Genomic DNA, 15,553 nt, shown 5'->3' on the forward strand with positions numbered 1-15,553 from the left:
AATGGTGCTTTCACGTGTGAGTAACGTGCCTGCAGGGCGCTGAATGCAAAGCTTGCCCAGGGTGGCTTTCTGTTTTGCAGTTCTTGGGCGGTATCACTGTCTGGCCTTGTTCTTACTGTTCATCCTTGAACTCAATATTGACACTTAGAGTTGTCATGGCCAGACATACAGGTCCTGCTTTGTCATTGTCCAGGGGAAAGCGCTCAGAAAAGAAGTCACTGAAGTTGTACAGGGGGTGGAGGTGAGGGACTTATTTTAGACCCCTCTGAGTTCTTTTTTTTTCTTTTTTTGTTTTTTCTTTTTTTGCTGTCTATAGGTTGGTGAACTTTCCCAGCAGTTGGAGGTAGAATCTAAAAAATGCATGCAGCCGGGAGCACAAAATCAGGATTTGCAAGACGGCATGGTAGCTGATCTCATAGGGGCCACGGAGCAGCATCACAGGCCCTCAGCAAGAAAAGCAGAACAGGTCTGGTGACAGTGAGCAGGGCGGCCATGACCGCAGGTCACCAGGCCAGGCCATAGGGACGGGTACGTCTACAATTCAACCAGACGTCACGTCCATGGGTGAGGGTCAGGGCTGAGAGCAGTGAGGCTGGCACAGGCCTGGCTGCAGCTTCAGGCCTCGCCAGCTTCTTCTAGGCCTGGCAGATGAATTCCTTCTCAGGAAGAGAGGGAAGTAACACCGCCATAACTCGGAACAACGGTATGAAGTTGGCTTTGCCCAAGATCAGCCCTTGATCCCCATCTTAGGCATGAATTGAGCAGGAGGCAGTTCAGCTTTGGCTTTTCTGAATGGTGTCCTGCTTTGCAGGGCACAATGTGGTAGAGGTGATGCAGAAAAAAAAAAAAATCTGTAACATTTGCCACCAGTAGCTGTCTCTGCCCAACTTTACTTAGTCACCTTGACTCAAAAGCAGAGTTTCCAGAAGTGTTTTTGAGGTTGCTTTGACTGTTCAATAGTGTGTAACCTTTTCACAGAATCACAGAATGTTAGGGATAGGAAGGGACTCAAAAGATCATCTAGTCCAATCCCCCTGCTGGAGCAGGAACACCTAGAGGTTAGGGTTACACAGGAAGGCGTCCAGACAGGTTTTGAATGTCTCCAGAGAAGGAGACCCCACAACCTCCCTGGGCAGCCTGTTCCAGTGTTCTGTCACCCTCAATGTGAAGAAGTTTCTTCTCAAATTTAAATGGAACCTCCTGTGTTCCAGTTTATATCTATTGCCCCTTGTCTTATCATTGGTTGTCACTGAGAAGAGCCTGGCTCCATCCTCGTGACACTCACCCTTTACATATTTATAAAATGAATGAGGTCACCCCTCAGTCTCCTCCAAGCTAAAGAGACCCAGCTCCCTCAGCCTTTCCTCATAAGGGAGATGCTCCACTCCCTTAATCCCTGCTTCTCCACTCATTCCTCAGGTTCCTTGCTAAAGCAGCTGTGTTTCAGAGCTCCTTTCATTTGTAGAAGGTATTACTGTAGAAGAAGTCAACTGCTTTTCCCTATTTTCACAGCTGAAGACACCATTACCAATCAGATGCTGGCAAAGTCCCAACTCCAGAAAACAAGGAGCAGTTCTACTGAGATACGTACAAGTAGGACTGATAAATAAACCAGGACATGAATTGCATTGGAGATTTTGTCCATAAACAGCCTCACACATAACTATGGCGGCCGCCCCTCGGCTACTTAACGGCGCCGCTAACGGCCACCACGCTCTCGAGGCGGCGCACGCGGGGAGCCGGCCGCGCGGCGGGCAGCGCCAGCCGTTCCTCCCGCCACCGCCCAACCGCGCCTGCGCCGTCGCGTGGGGGGCGGTGGCCGTTAGCGCTGTTGCCGTTACCGGGGCAGCGAGACGCTGTTCTCTGGACACCCGCCCCTCGCAGTTCGCCGCGCAGCAGTGGTAGCGGGCGGAGGCCGCTTGCGGGAGCTCCACTCTCCCCTGTCCCAGTCCCCGACTCTGCCGGCCGATTGCCTGCCGCCGTTGCTCGCCTGAGGCGGGACCGTGCCCGCGCCCCCGCTGCGCGATGAAGAGGATCTTTGGCTTCGCGTGGAGGAAGAAGGGGCAGCCGCCGTCCGGCGGCGCCTCCCTGCCCTGCCCCGCCGGTGCCTACGACATCCAGTACAAGGAGTTGAGCAAGCTGCACCGCGCGGCTGCCAGCGGAGACCTGGCCAAGCTGCGGCGGCGGCTGAAGACATTCAGCATCGACGGGCGGGACGAGGAGGCGAGGTAAGGGGGGAGCAGCGCCGCAGGGCGGGGGCGGCAGCGGCGGGAGCCTCGAGGTGCAGCCGCAGCCCCCGGCAGCGACGCGGCGCTGGGGACAAACGGCCGCGTCGCTGCGAGGGGCGGGAGGGCTGGTTCTGTCACCGAGCTCGGCCCTTGTGCTGCCAGAAACACTTCTATTCGACCTAGCATCCCACTGTCGCCTTTTGTCCCGGTCTCGTTTCCCGGAGTCGTATTTCCCTGCGCAGGGGTGGAGGGGAGCTGGCAGCAGGAAGACGGGGTGCACAAGGGACATCACAGCCGTTCTCCAGCCACACTCAAAAGTCAAACTGCAATGGCATGCATCTCCGTGTATCTCTAAGGGCTCAGCGTGCAAGTTTAGCAGTTGAGCCAAAAAAGCTGCCATTCTCTTACCAGGGAGTAACTTGTGGAGAGGTAGGCGCTGCAGTTAGGAAAGAGTTCTAGTGCAAAATGACTGTGTTTTATCTTGGTTCTCCGTGCGCAGTTGCCTGATACGTCTTTTATGACTGTGATGTGTCAGCCAAAGCAATAGTCTGATTTTGGGTGGCAGGTACTTAGTTGTTTGTTCTGAGGCTTTCGCACAGCTAATTGGTGCCTTGGCTTGGAAGATCTGGGCAGCAACTTGCAGGAGAAACTGCTTTTTCTGGCGGGTGTTACTCTGTGGGTTTTTGAGTCAAGCATAGCAAGTGCTTGCAATTATATTTTAAGGAGAAGCCCTGGGCTGCAGCATAGCTCTTAGTGATCCATCATAAGCATAAGGGAATCAGCTGAAGTTTTGGGTCATGTATGTGTCAATACTCTAATGCCTTTTTTTTGAAAAGTCTTGGAGTCAAAACCTTTATGACATTCTGAAAACATGCTGATTTTATCAGAGTAGCTCAGCATCTATCGCAAAGACTGGACTTTTGCCAGCCAGCTAGCATACTGCCCTGAAAGCCCTTAAATGGGATGAGTTCAACAAGGTCAAATGCCAGGTCCTGCGCTTTGGCCACAACAACCCCCTGCAGTGCTAGAGAGTGACTGCTGGGCACAGAGTGGCTGGAGAGCAGCCAGGCAGAAAGGGACCTGGGGGGACTAATTGACAGGAAGCTCAACATGAGCCAACAGTGTGCCCAGGTGGCCAAGAAGGCCAATGGTATCCTGTCCTGTATCAAAAATAGCGTGGTCAGCAGGACAAGGGCAGTGATCCTTCCCCTGTACTCTGCATTGGTGAGGCCACACCTGGAGTATTGTGTTCAGCTCTGGGCCCCTCACTTCAGGAAAGACATTGAAGTGCTGGAGCGGGTCCAGAGAAGAGCAACAAGACTGGTGAAGGGACTTGAGCATAAGACCTATGGGGAGAGGCTGAGGGAGCTGGGCTTGTTTAGTCTGGGCAAGAGGAGGCTCAGAGCTGAGCTCAGCACTCTCTAGAACTACCTGAAGGGCAGTTCTAGCCAGGTGGGGATTGGGCTCTTCTCCCAGGCATCAGCAATAGGACAAGGGGACATGGGCTTCAACTCTGCCAGGGGAAATTGAGGCTGGAGATTAGAAAGAAATTCTTTAGGGAGAGAGTGGTCAGGCCTTGGAATGGCCTGCCCAGGGAGGTGGTGGACTCACCATCCCTGGAGGTTTTTAAACTGAGATTGGACATGGCACTTAGTGCCATGATCTAGTAAATGGACTGAAGTTGGACCAAGGGTTGGACTTGATGATCTGTGAGGTCTTTTCCAACCCAGTCGATTCTGTGATTCTGTGATTAAATACACCTATATTTGTAGGAGAAGCAAGAAAGAGCATGGTAAGCATACACTTCAGTAATGTGTGGTGTGTGCCTTTGTGTTGCCAGTTAGGATTTGTTTATGCAGTTGGCGATGAGGGATGCAGTTTAAGGTGGTCTGAGTGCTTTTTGTGCACACTCCAGCTTCCTGAGTCAAGGTGCCCAATGACATTTGTGGAAATAGCTGCTGAATGTTTCTCTTTTTTTCTTACTACCCCTTCTCTTTGACTGTGGCTGATTCAGTCAGTCATCAGGTCTTAGCAGACCCTGTTAGGAAATTTGGCCGGTTTTAGATTTTAAGTTCATCTTGTCTAGAAAGCTTTGTTTCCTCTGGAAAGGTTTCCTTCTGTGTGTCATAGTACTATCAGTGTTATAACTAAGCAAATAAAGTAACACACTGTAAAAAGAAAAAAAAACCAAACAAACACAAGAGAAAGTAGTGTACATACATAGAGCACTGTGATGACTTTGGCATGACAGTGCCCAGTGCTGAAAAGCTCACCTGAGAGGAATTCAGTGGACAGTCTGCCTGGTTGCTGCAACCCCTGTACACTATACCAGCCATGAGGGTTGCAGGCCCAGCTGTGCCCTCTTAAGTGCTTGTGGCTGTGATATGTGTTGTGAGTGACCATCACATGCAGTTGTGTTTCAGAGCTTCACTGTGTCCTCCAGGGACCGGTAGAGTTGACATAGTTGGAAAGTGATGTAAAGAACAAGAAACGTGACTAGTAATGGCTAAGGTGTGCATTGTTCATATGAGTATCTCTGTTCAGCTCCTCAGGATTTCCAAAACCAAAATCTTGTACCAGGGACATGGCAAGTATCAGACCTACAGGCTCCTTGCATAAAGAAGGTCCTGTAGCCCACAGGACCTCCCAAAAACTGCACCTGGAACAGTATCAGTTAGGAGTGGGCAGTTTTTCAGAGGTGGTCTCCTTCTCTGTTGGGACAGGTGTCCTGCAGAGCAGCAGGAGCTTTACCTTCTGCACAGAGTGAAGCTTGTGCTGCTTTCTGCCTGTGATTTAGAGGGAAACACATGCAAGGACCTTCTGGGTGATTGTGTCTTTGGGTACAACTAGGCTGATTAATTGACATCAGACCTAAAATGTTCTGTGGCTTGAAGGAGCTCTTTTCTTTCTGACAAGACTTTAACTTGAAGAAAAAAGTTTCATTTTCTTATGCTGGTCATGTACTGTTGAAATACAATATTCCTTCCTTGAAGAGGACTTCCTCTGTAGTAGGCTTTTTATGACTATGATAGTTTAACATGTCGGGATGGTCAAATATTACTTTCCTGTAGTCAGGATTACAGAGTCTTGCTCTCTGGTTTGCTACATGTTATCAGAGGCACTTAGGTGCATGTGCATCCTTGTGTTTGGTGCAGTAGTAAACATGCTAGGAAAAAAAAAAGAAAGCAGCATAAATTCTCAAAGCGCAGGGAAATACTAATATTCTTGCTGTAAAACCCACCTTCTACATTTCTGATACGCTTCCGGGATGTGAATAATCACGGAAGAACTTAAGAGTTTTACTTGCCATAGCCCTCAGATGCTCAGGCTTTGGTCTCTGTTGTTGTGCCTTGTGTGTTGTCCTGCTGGATGCAGCGACCAACGCCTGGGCCCAGGCATCTGTTTGTGCAGGGTCAGTTTTACAGTGAAGGAAATGTCACCTTACAAAGTGGACTCTCTGGAAGGTTTTTGCTAGCCACCTCAGGCATATGGTGTGCAGCGGCTGCTACTTGTAATCTTTAGCTGTTACAAAATCTTTTCTTAAGCTTACTTTTTACAAAGTGAAGCTCGTGGTCATATCAATTTATCCCAGCCTGAAATATTTCTTTAGTTGTCTGCCTGTGCTAATTTAATATATTTAATTTTTAGGACACCTCTGCATCTCGCCTGCGCAAATGGCCATGTGGATGTTGTTACACATTTGGTAGAAAGCAAGTGTAAGCTAAATCTTCTTGACAGTGATAACAGATCAGCCCTGATGAAGGTATGTGGAATATGTTATGTGCTTGTAAGTGGGGCTTATTGATTATGCACTAAATGATGTATCTGGCAGGACTCTTTACACAGCCCTATGTAGAAACATGCATATTGTGGTGGATTGGCATGGAATAGGCATATGTTACTGTTAGGGAATAGGCTGCATGAGCTAATCTTAGAAGGTGCTCTTATTTTCCAGCATTGGCAAGCTGGGGGAATGGTAACAGGGTGAAATGTAAATTCTGGAAGTTTTTCCTTTGTGTGTTGTTCCCAGGCAGTACAGTGCCAGCAAGAAAAATGTGTGGCTATTCTACTAGAACATGGTGCTGAACCAAACCTGCCAGATGCTGATGGCAACACTGCCCTGCATCTGTCTGTCATCTCTCCTAATACAACTGTGGCAGAGCTGCTACTTGATTATGATGCCGATATTGAGGCCCGGAATAAGGTAAATTTTTGTATTTGTTAAGGAAATTCTTTCAAGAAATTGCATTAACATTAATATTTCTCTTCAAGGTTGTGTGGTTTTTTTTTTTTTTTTTTATTTTGAACTTTATTTATTTATCTGTCCTTTCAGGAGGGATTTACTCCACTTGCTCTTGCTATCTCTGAACACCAGGAAGAGATAGTAGAATTTCTCCTTGGGCACGGAGCTAACGTGCATGCTCGAGATCAGCGTGAAAGGTGAGGGGTTAGTCAGAACACTACATGAGTCTCCCTAGTACTCTCTAAGCTGGATTGATGAGAGGCATGAGAATGAGCTCTTAAAGAAAAAAATCGGGGACCCACACGGAAAGAGCTATTTCTGTGTGACTTTTGGAAGCAGGTCTGCACTTGACTGCTGTCATACCTCAGTGGATGCTTTCTGCATTGAGTTTGCAAGAAGGCATTGGCTGTGATGGCCCTTCTGGCAGGAAACGTGCCATTAGCTCAGCAGTGTTGCCTCAATTTGAAAAAAACATCTCATGTGCAGCAGCATAAGTGTTGTCTGTGTAAAAAGTTATGAAACTTGTTTATGAAGTTATATTGATAGAGGAAACTAACATTTTAAGGGTTAACCAACCACATAAGAAGGGCTTACTAAAGAACCACCACTTTAAGCCACATAATGAATATCTAGTTTAGAGCTGTATGTAACCAGTTGTGTTAAGAAAAAAACAGAACCTCATCGAATGCCAAGATAAGTTTTACAGCACCAGCTGTAACCTTGAGGAGACAAGATAGCCAAGATTTACAGCAAAAAGGGAGTGCCAGTCTGATTTCGGTCGACTTGGCAGCTTGGGTTCCAGCCAATTCACCATAATGAGCCAATGCTGAAAAGTTCACTGTGACAAAGCTGAGGGAGCCTTCATCCAAAGGCCCCCAAAGACCCCTCCTCAAAATCACCAAGTGACACTGCACAGGTGCAAGAGGGGAGGGTCAAGGAGGAGACTATGGAAATGGTTCTCTGAGACTGATTTTAGAAGAGGCAGGGAAAGGTTACGAATATGTATAGGCATTCCTGGGGTTATTATGAATATGTAATACCTTACTGTATTTAAGCACACTTCTTATTGTTTAAAGGTATGCGTGTTGGGTGGAGCGAATCCCCCACGCACCCAGCGCTATTTTGCTTATGCTCTAATGAACATATCAATGTGTTTAAGGAATACAATTAAGGAATTGGATTAAACGTTGTTTATACATAGAAAAATCGTAAGTTATTTATTTCATGAGCAACTAAATAACACACTCTAAAAAATAAAAAACACCCAACCAAACAAACAAAAAAACCCAACCGAAAAAAAAACACAAGAGAAAGTAGTGTACATACATAGAGCACTGTGATGACTTTGGCATGACAGTGCCCAGTGCTGAAAAGCTCACCTGAGAGGAATTCAGTGGACAGTCTGCCTGGTTGCTGCAACCCCTGTACACTATACCAGCCATGAGGGTTGCAGGCCCAGCTGTGCCCTCTTAAGTGCTTGTGGCTGTGATATGTGTTGTGAGTGACCATCACATGCAGTTGTGTTTCAGAGCTTCACTGTGTCCTCCAGGGACCGGAAGAGTTGACATAGTTGGAAAGAGATGTAAAGAATAAGAAACGTGACTAGTAATGGCTAAGGCGTGCATTGTTCATATGAGTATCTCTGTTCTGCTCAGGATTTCCAAAACCAAAATCTTGTACCAGGGACATGGCAAGTATCAGACCTACAGGCTCCTTGCATAAAGTAGGTAGGTCCTGTAGCCCACAGGACCTCCCAAAAACTGCACCTGGAACAGTATCAGTTAGGAGCGGGCAGCTTTTCAGAGGTGGTCTAGCAAAGCCTTCAGCCTTACTGAACGAGATGGGCAAAACTTAGCAGGGAGTTGGAAGCACTATAGGCATGATGCCAGCTAGTCATGAATCCTGGGTCGAAGCTAATCGCTAAGAGAGATTTACCTTGTCCGCTGCCTGTCAGAGTGAACTCTAGAGCTTTTCATTGCTTAGCTTGTAGCTGCTGGGTCATGGGCTCAAGTGCTGTTGGAAATGCATGACACCAGCCTGCTGTTTCCCTGTTGTATCCCATTGGGGCGGTTTTGCAGCTGCTCAGGCATCAGCAGTTCTCTTTTACCCCATGGCTGATCAGCATAGGATTGCAGCAGCAGGAGAAGCAGAGTCTGGGCAGGGTCCCCACGGCTGGGTGGCAGAGCAGCTTTGGTGTTACTGGAGGTTTCTTGCAGGTACGTGAAACTGTGATATTCCCTGCCAGCCTGTTCCCTAAAGTGGATCTTCTGTGGAGCTCAGCAGGCCTTGCTGCAAGCAGAGCCATCTCCTTTCCTGTTGGCAGGCTGAGAGGCTTGGTTGAGGAGGGCAGCAACCAGTTGCAGGTTTCCTGAAGGCTTTTCGGTTTGCAGAGCTGATAGTGACTTCTTGAGGTTTGTCATGTTTCATAGTGCTTGCTAGTAGCAGCTTTTCGGTGATGGTGGAATCCTTCATAGCCAGTTATGGTCAGCGCTCCCAGATAATCTTAGTCAGTCATTTCTTCAGATATGGAGGATCCTGTATACTTACATGGGAATTTCTCAAAAAGTGGTGGTAGTCACCATTGAGGGACTCCTCCGTTGATGGTTCTGTCTCTTCCCCATCTGTAGCAAGATATTGCAAGTTCTGTGTTCTGCGTGTTTTTCTTGTCCTCGTCCTTGTTGCCATGGAGGAGGCGCATCAGCTGCACTGTAACGAGAAGTATCTGCATTACAAATTACTGTGTTTCTGCATCACATACCACTGCATTTGTTTACCTCTCCCTTTTCATTCCCACCTAGCCAGTGGGAGAGAGCTGCTGTCCTCTTGCTTCTCAGCAAGGTACCAAAGCAATTGCAATGTTAGTTGGGCATTTCTAAATACAGACAAGGACCTACCCACAGTGTTGCAGTTCAAAACTGGTGCTGCCATCCCCCTCAGTTCTAGAGGAACTGCAGGATTGTTATTGCATCACCTTCAAGGGAGAAAGGTCCTGTGTGTTTTGTGGATTGTCTCCTTCTCTGTTGGGACAGGTGTCCTGCAGAGCAGCAGGAGCTTTACCTTCTGCACAGAGTGAAGCTTGTGCTGCTTTCTGCCTGTGATTTAGAGGGAAACACATGCAAGGACCTTCTGGGTGATTGTGTCTTTGGGTACAACTAGGCTGATTAATTGACATCAGACCTAAAATGTTCTGTGGCTTGAAGGAGCTCTTTTCTTTCTGACAAGACTTTAACTTGAAGAAAAAAGTTTCATTTTCTTATGCTGGTCATGTACTGTTGAAATACAATATTCCTTCCTTGAAGAGGACTTCCTCTGTAGTAGGCTTTTTATGACTATGATAGTTTAACATGTCGGGATGGTCAAATATTACTTTCCTGTAGTCAGGATTACAGAGTCTTGCTCTCTGGTTTGCTACATGTTATCAGAGGCACTTAGGTGCATGTGCATCCTTGTGTTTGGTGCAGTAGTAAACATGCTAGGAAAAAAAAAAGAAAGCAGCATAAATTCTCAAAGCGCAGGGAAATACTAATATTCTTGCTGTAAAACCCACCTTCTACATTTCTGATACGCTTCCGGGATGTGAATAATCACGGAAGAACTTAAGAGTTTTACTTGCCATAGCCCTCAGATGCTCAGGCTTTGGTCTCTGTTGTTGTGCCTTGTGTGTTGTCCTGCTGGATGCAGCGACCAACGCCTGGGCCCAGGCATCTGTTTGTGCAGGGTCAGTTTTACAGTGAAGGAAATGTCACCTTACAAAGTGGACTCTCTGGAAGGTTTTTGCTAGCCACCTCAGGCATATGGTGTGCAGCGGCTGCTACTTGTAATCTTTAGCTGTTACAAAATCTTTTCTTAAGCTTACTTTTTACAAAGTGAAGCTCGTGGTCATATCAATTTATCCCAGCCTGAAATATTTCTTTAGTTGTCTGCCTGTGCTAATTTAATATATTTAATTTTTAGGACACCTCTGCATCTCGCCTGCGCAAATGGCCATGTGGATGTTGTTACACATTTGGTAGAAAGCAAGTGTAAGCTAAATCTTCTTGACAGTGATAACAGATCAGCCCTGATGAAGGTATGTGGAATATGTTATGTGCTTGTAAGTGGGGCTTATTGATTATGCACTAAATGATGTATCTGGCAGGACTCTTTACACAGCCCTATGTAGAAACATGCATATTGTGGTGGATTGGCATGGAATAGGCATATGTTACTGTTAGGGAATAGGCTGCATGAGCTAATCTTAGAAGGTGCTCTTATTTTCCAGCGTTGGCAAGCTGGGGGAATGGTAACAGAGTGAAATGTAAATTCTGGAAGTTTTTCCTTTGTGTGTTGTTCCCAGGCAGTACAGTGCCAGCAAGAAAAATGTGTGGCTATTCTACTAGAACATGGTGCTGAACCAAACCTGCCAGATGCTGATGGCAACACTGCCCTGCATCTGTCTGTCATCTCTCCTAATACAACTGTGGCAGAGCTGCTACTTGATTATGATGCCGATATTGAGGCCCGGAATAAGGTAAATTTTTGTATTTGTTAAGGAAATTCTTTCAAGAAATTGCATTAACATTAATATTTCTCTTCAAGGTTGTGTGGTTTTTTTTTTTTTTTTTTATTTTGAACTTTATTTATTTATCTGTCCTTTCAGGAGGGATTTACTCCACTTGCTCTTGCTATCTCTGAACACCAGGAAGAGATAGTAGAATTTCTCCTTGGGCACGGAGCTAACGTGCATGCTCGAGATCAGCGTGAAAGGTGAGGGGTTAGTCAGAACACTACATGAGTCTCCCTAGTACTCTCTAAGCTGGATTGATGAGAGGCATGAGAATGAGCTCTTAAAGAAAAAAATCGGGGACCCACACGGAAAGAGCTATTTCTGTGTGACTTTTGGAAGCAGGTCTGCACTTGACTGCTGTCATACCTCAGTGGATGCTTTCTGCATTGAGTTTGCAAGAAGGCATTGGCTGTGATGGCCCTTCTGGCAGGAAACGTGCCATTAGCTCAGCAGTGTTGCCTCAGTTTGAAAAAAACATCTCCTGTGCAGCAGCACAGTGTTGTCTATGTGGAAGCTCTGTGTGAAGATTGAACTTCTGTTTTGACTTCCTCTCCCGTTTTGCTGTTGTTTTTAATACTTAATGAAAAACACTTTTTCTTTTGTTCATTTTGAAGTAATTGGACAATACTGTTTTTTGAGAGCAAATAGGAATAAAAATAATTACAGTGTCTGTGTGAAAGGATCTGTTTTTTTATCATATTTTGGATGTTTCAGAACACCACTTATGATTGCTGCTTCTGATGGGGAGCTTAATTTGGTCAAGGTGCTTCTTCGGTATGGTGCTGATGTTTCCCATACAGACCCTCATGAATGGACAGCTGAAGATTATGCTGTTATTCATGGATATTCTAGGTAATTTTTTAACTTTTTCTAATGATAAAGTTGTCAGTTATCAGCGTGGCTTTGGAACATCTTTGGTAACAGCTCAAAGGTTTAATGGTGTGTTGAGACCCGTCTAGATGCTGTGCTCAGTGGCATCTTCCAATACGTATCGTTCCTGTGTCTAGTGTTAATTTGGAAGTTGAGGAAAATTTCCGCCCAGAATTCTCTCTTAGATTTCAAGTTTTGTTGCAAAGCTCCCATTTGACCAATAAAAGCTCTAAAAAGTGTCTGTATCTTACTGTTATCCAGTGGTGGAACTTGGCAAACTGAAATGCATGTAAACCCTCTCTCCAGACCAGCACTACTCTCCAGACCACTTCCATTACAATGCCCACGAACTACCAGCCTTTTATTTTAGAGGAGGTCTAACTGATAGCCCTTTTGTTAAAATGTTAAGCAGTTTTAATCCTGTCTGCATAGCTTTGTTCATGTGGGTGTTCCTTCTCTAAGGTGGTTATGTGTGCTCAAAAACCAGGCTGAAAAAATGTACCAAGCAGGAGTTAATAACTTTGTTGGGATGAATATCCGTCTCTAGAATTAATATGACTGTAAGAAATATTGAAGTATGTAATAGTCATGCCATAAGTTCTGTGTGTATTACCCTGAGCAAATACATACAAGTATATTAATTCATATGGCTATGAATGTGCACAGGATGGATAATAAATGGCTGCTAACTATTCTGTTAGATGGTATAAGCAAGTATATGGTTATTTTTGCCAATATATTTCCTTTCTTTCTCTCTACAGTCTTAGTGAACTACTGGCACAACACGCAGACTCAGAAAACACAGCAGAAGCTTCTGCAGGTGCTGCACCAGGCCTCCCAGTACTTAGCATTCCTCCCTGGGCAGGAACTGCTGGCATTATGTTGGGTGCACCTGCTGTGGACAGAGGTAGGATCCTTAATCATGGAGGAGCTCAGGAGGAAAATCACTATGGCCTTTTCTTTAGGTGTTTTGTATGTTAACACTTGTTGTGTTCACCATTGACTTCAGTGGAGGTGTCAGAGAGAGTAGGACAAGAAGTTTTGTGAATGCACTTACTTGTTGCTAGTTGGAGATGCTTCTCGTCAGACTGTGAATGGGATTTTTGTGTTACGTGTTCACTTACAGCTTGTTCCCTTCCGCCTGTCAGATTGCCCATCTCTAGATTGTTTTTCTAGAGAAAGAGAGAAGTGGGACAGGGAAGAAACTAGGCGGGAGTGGTTTTGTTTTTCAGATGTGTACTTTTACCTGTAGATGGCCATTCAGATTGTGAAAATCCAATCGTAAAAGCAGTAGGTTCATCCTGAGTAGTTCTTCATCTTTCTGTAGTTAGGAAGTAACAGATGAGTTAACAGGAAGATATGGCCTGTTGATTTCCACGGAGTTTGTGTGTCTTTGTGTTGACTTTGTTAACAACAACAATGCACTGTGTATACTGTATCTTCTTGGACATCGTTTGATTTACAATGAAAATAATGGGTTTCTTTCACTTGCAGTAATTTTATGAAATAAACTTAAAAAAATCTGTATTACCTCATGATCCAGAAAAAAATCAGCTAAATTGACCTGTGATAAAAAATAATTAACTCTTTCAGTGAGTTTTTAAAATCCAGTCTATGCTTATGAGCATAACTGTAGAGGAATCTTAGAAAATTAATATTTTCATGTAAACAAAATTGTTTGTCTTGAACTTTATAACTCAGGCCCTACAGTGGGAGGTTTTATTCTTTCTGGTTTTTTAAGGGTGTTATATCAGAACTATGTGGCAAATGGGGATATTTTTCCTCATTGACTTTTCCAAGATATGAGAATATGGGAATTTAATTTAGAGCAGTTGCTTTGATCTAGTTGGAGATTTGTGAAGTTTCTTCATAGACTGAAGGAAGATTTTCATTGTGTGGTGCTTTTTTTGTGGGTGGTGGTGGTGTTGGTGTTGTTTTAAGAGCTTGGTACAGGTAGTTTAATCAGCAAAATATTGCTTTCAGCCAAACAGCACTCTCTGTTACTGCTTCCTGTGAATGTAGATAATTGCTGTGATACCACATTGTAGTGGCTGATAGGCCTGAGTTATTATTTTAAAATATGACTTGAAGAATACTATTGGGTGATTCTGAAACTGACATACCCTCAGTGAAAATAATTTGCCCCATTCCTTGAAAATGATCATACTACTAATACAAGTCCCCAATATTATGGGAAGTCTTTACTTCTTATGTTCATTTGAAGAGGCATAATAAATGCGAAGAGAATGTTATGCAAGTTAAGGACCTGGAAGGAGAAAGTGTGTGCTGTTCTCAGTCTGCTTCTAGTAAGGCTTGGTTTTCTTCTGAGTAGCATGGATCCTTTTGACCTTGTGCTCAGTCTCTTGGAAGATGACCTCAGCATGTTGAGAGACATGAGTAGCATATAGAGGACACTCATTGGCGTTAATTCTGCAGTGTCTGGCTTGCACCTGCAAAGCACATGTCCTGCATCATGATAGTCCCTTTGATAAGCTGCATAACAGGCTTTGAAGCCTCTGTTAGTGGAGAAGCTGGGATGATCTTGACCGACCAGAGAAACACCCACTTCAGAATTACTTTATTTTGCTCTTCTCTATTGTTTTCCTGGCATCTTCAGTGTTGTCCTTATCCCTTTTGCTGGTTTTGTACTTGTCAAACATTCTTCAAAATATTCTCCTCTAATGAGCAAGTCAGCATATTTAAGAAGTTGGCACAAGCTTATTTGATTGTTTACTTCTTGTCAGAACATGAACCTTTCTATTAATCACAGGCGAGTTTGCAAAAACCTCCAAATGAATGGCTTCCAGCCCTAGCATATTGAATGACAGACCTTTTGGATTTGAAGTTGGAATTTCTTTGGCAAAAATAACAATTCTGCAACTTTTCTAAAGGCAAGGATTCAGATTTCCTGTGTGTCTGCAGTGGCAGCTTGTTTTAGCTGCTGCACTGCCTATTAGCATATTGTTCCTTCAGTGTTTCCCTGAGTCCCTTCAGACACTGTTGGTTTTTAATCGTAGAGCTCTTGGAAAATAAGTGAGTGCTTCAGTGTGATTTACATCTCCTGAGGTCAGGAAAAGTTGTCCTGTATCACTTTTGAAGAAAACCAAGAAATGGAGATGGGATGAGAAACCATCTTGAGGTCTTCAAGTGTATGTTTTTTGGTAGGAATCCTTTTGCCACATCCGTTACATGTATTTAGAGTAAAATCAATATCAGCAGGACTCCCTTCTGCTCTGAGACAAATGTTTCCTTACCACAGAGAAATTTGGTGTCAGGTAGCTGCAATAACAGAACCTCACTATTAAAATAAAAAATTTTACTAAATAGGATGGGCGGAGCAGGTGGTTGGTGATTTATATTCTAAAACTTCTGCCGCACAATACACAGACATGCACAGGCACAGAAACACGCATGCGTGACACTCACAACAGTCAACGCACCTGTTTTGGTCCCCTTGTGGCCTGTCCTACAGTGCTGAGGGAACAGGGCATTCATTCAGACTGCTTGTCATGTCTGCATTCTGGTTGGTGGCGTAGGCTGCTGCATGTCAGCAGTTTAGCATGGTCACATCAATGTAAGCAGGACTCTCTTGTCTTCACACTGATGTAGGAGGGGCCTATGTATCAGGCACCAACTGACACAGCTTTTAAGGTGAGCTGGTTTAAG

The 15,553-nt window shown here is 44.9% G+C and overlaps 1 protein-coding gene across 1 annotated transcript in view; it reads left to right on the forward strand.

Annotated features, from left to right (window-relative positions):
• Window positions 1-2,025: 2,025 nt before the first annotated feature.
• LOC309451975 (uncharacterized protein) overlaps window positions 2,026-15,553 on the forward strand; it is a gene marked incomplete at its 5' end in the record, with an annotated part of 48,608 nt that continues 35,080 nt past the window's right edge. Inside the window, 6 exons of the mRNA XM_082076661.1 lie at window positions 2,026-2,228; window positions 10,426-10,540; window positions 10,808-10,981; window positions 11,111-11,217; window positions 11,732-11,869; window positions 12,649-12,794. Coding sequence (XP_081932787.1) covers window positions 2,026-2,228; window positions 10,426-10,540; window positions 10,808-10,981; window positions 11,111-11,217; window positions 11,732-11,869; window positions 12,649-12,794 — 883 coding nt within the window. The remainder of the gene's footprint in view (window positions 2,229-10,425; window positions 10,541-10,807; window positions 10,982-11,110; window positions 11,218-11,731; window positions 11,870-12,648; window positions 12,795-15,553) is intronic.

Source organism: Streptopelia decaocto, assembly GCF_964273445.1.
Source record: "Streptopelia decaocto genome assembly, contig: HAP1_SCAFFOLD_112, whole genome shotgun sequence".
NCBI lineage: Eukaryota > Metazoa > Chordata > Aves > Columbiformes > Columbidae > Streptopelia > Streptopelia decaocto.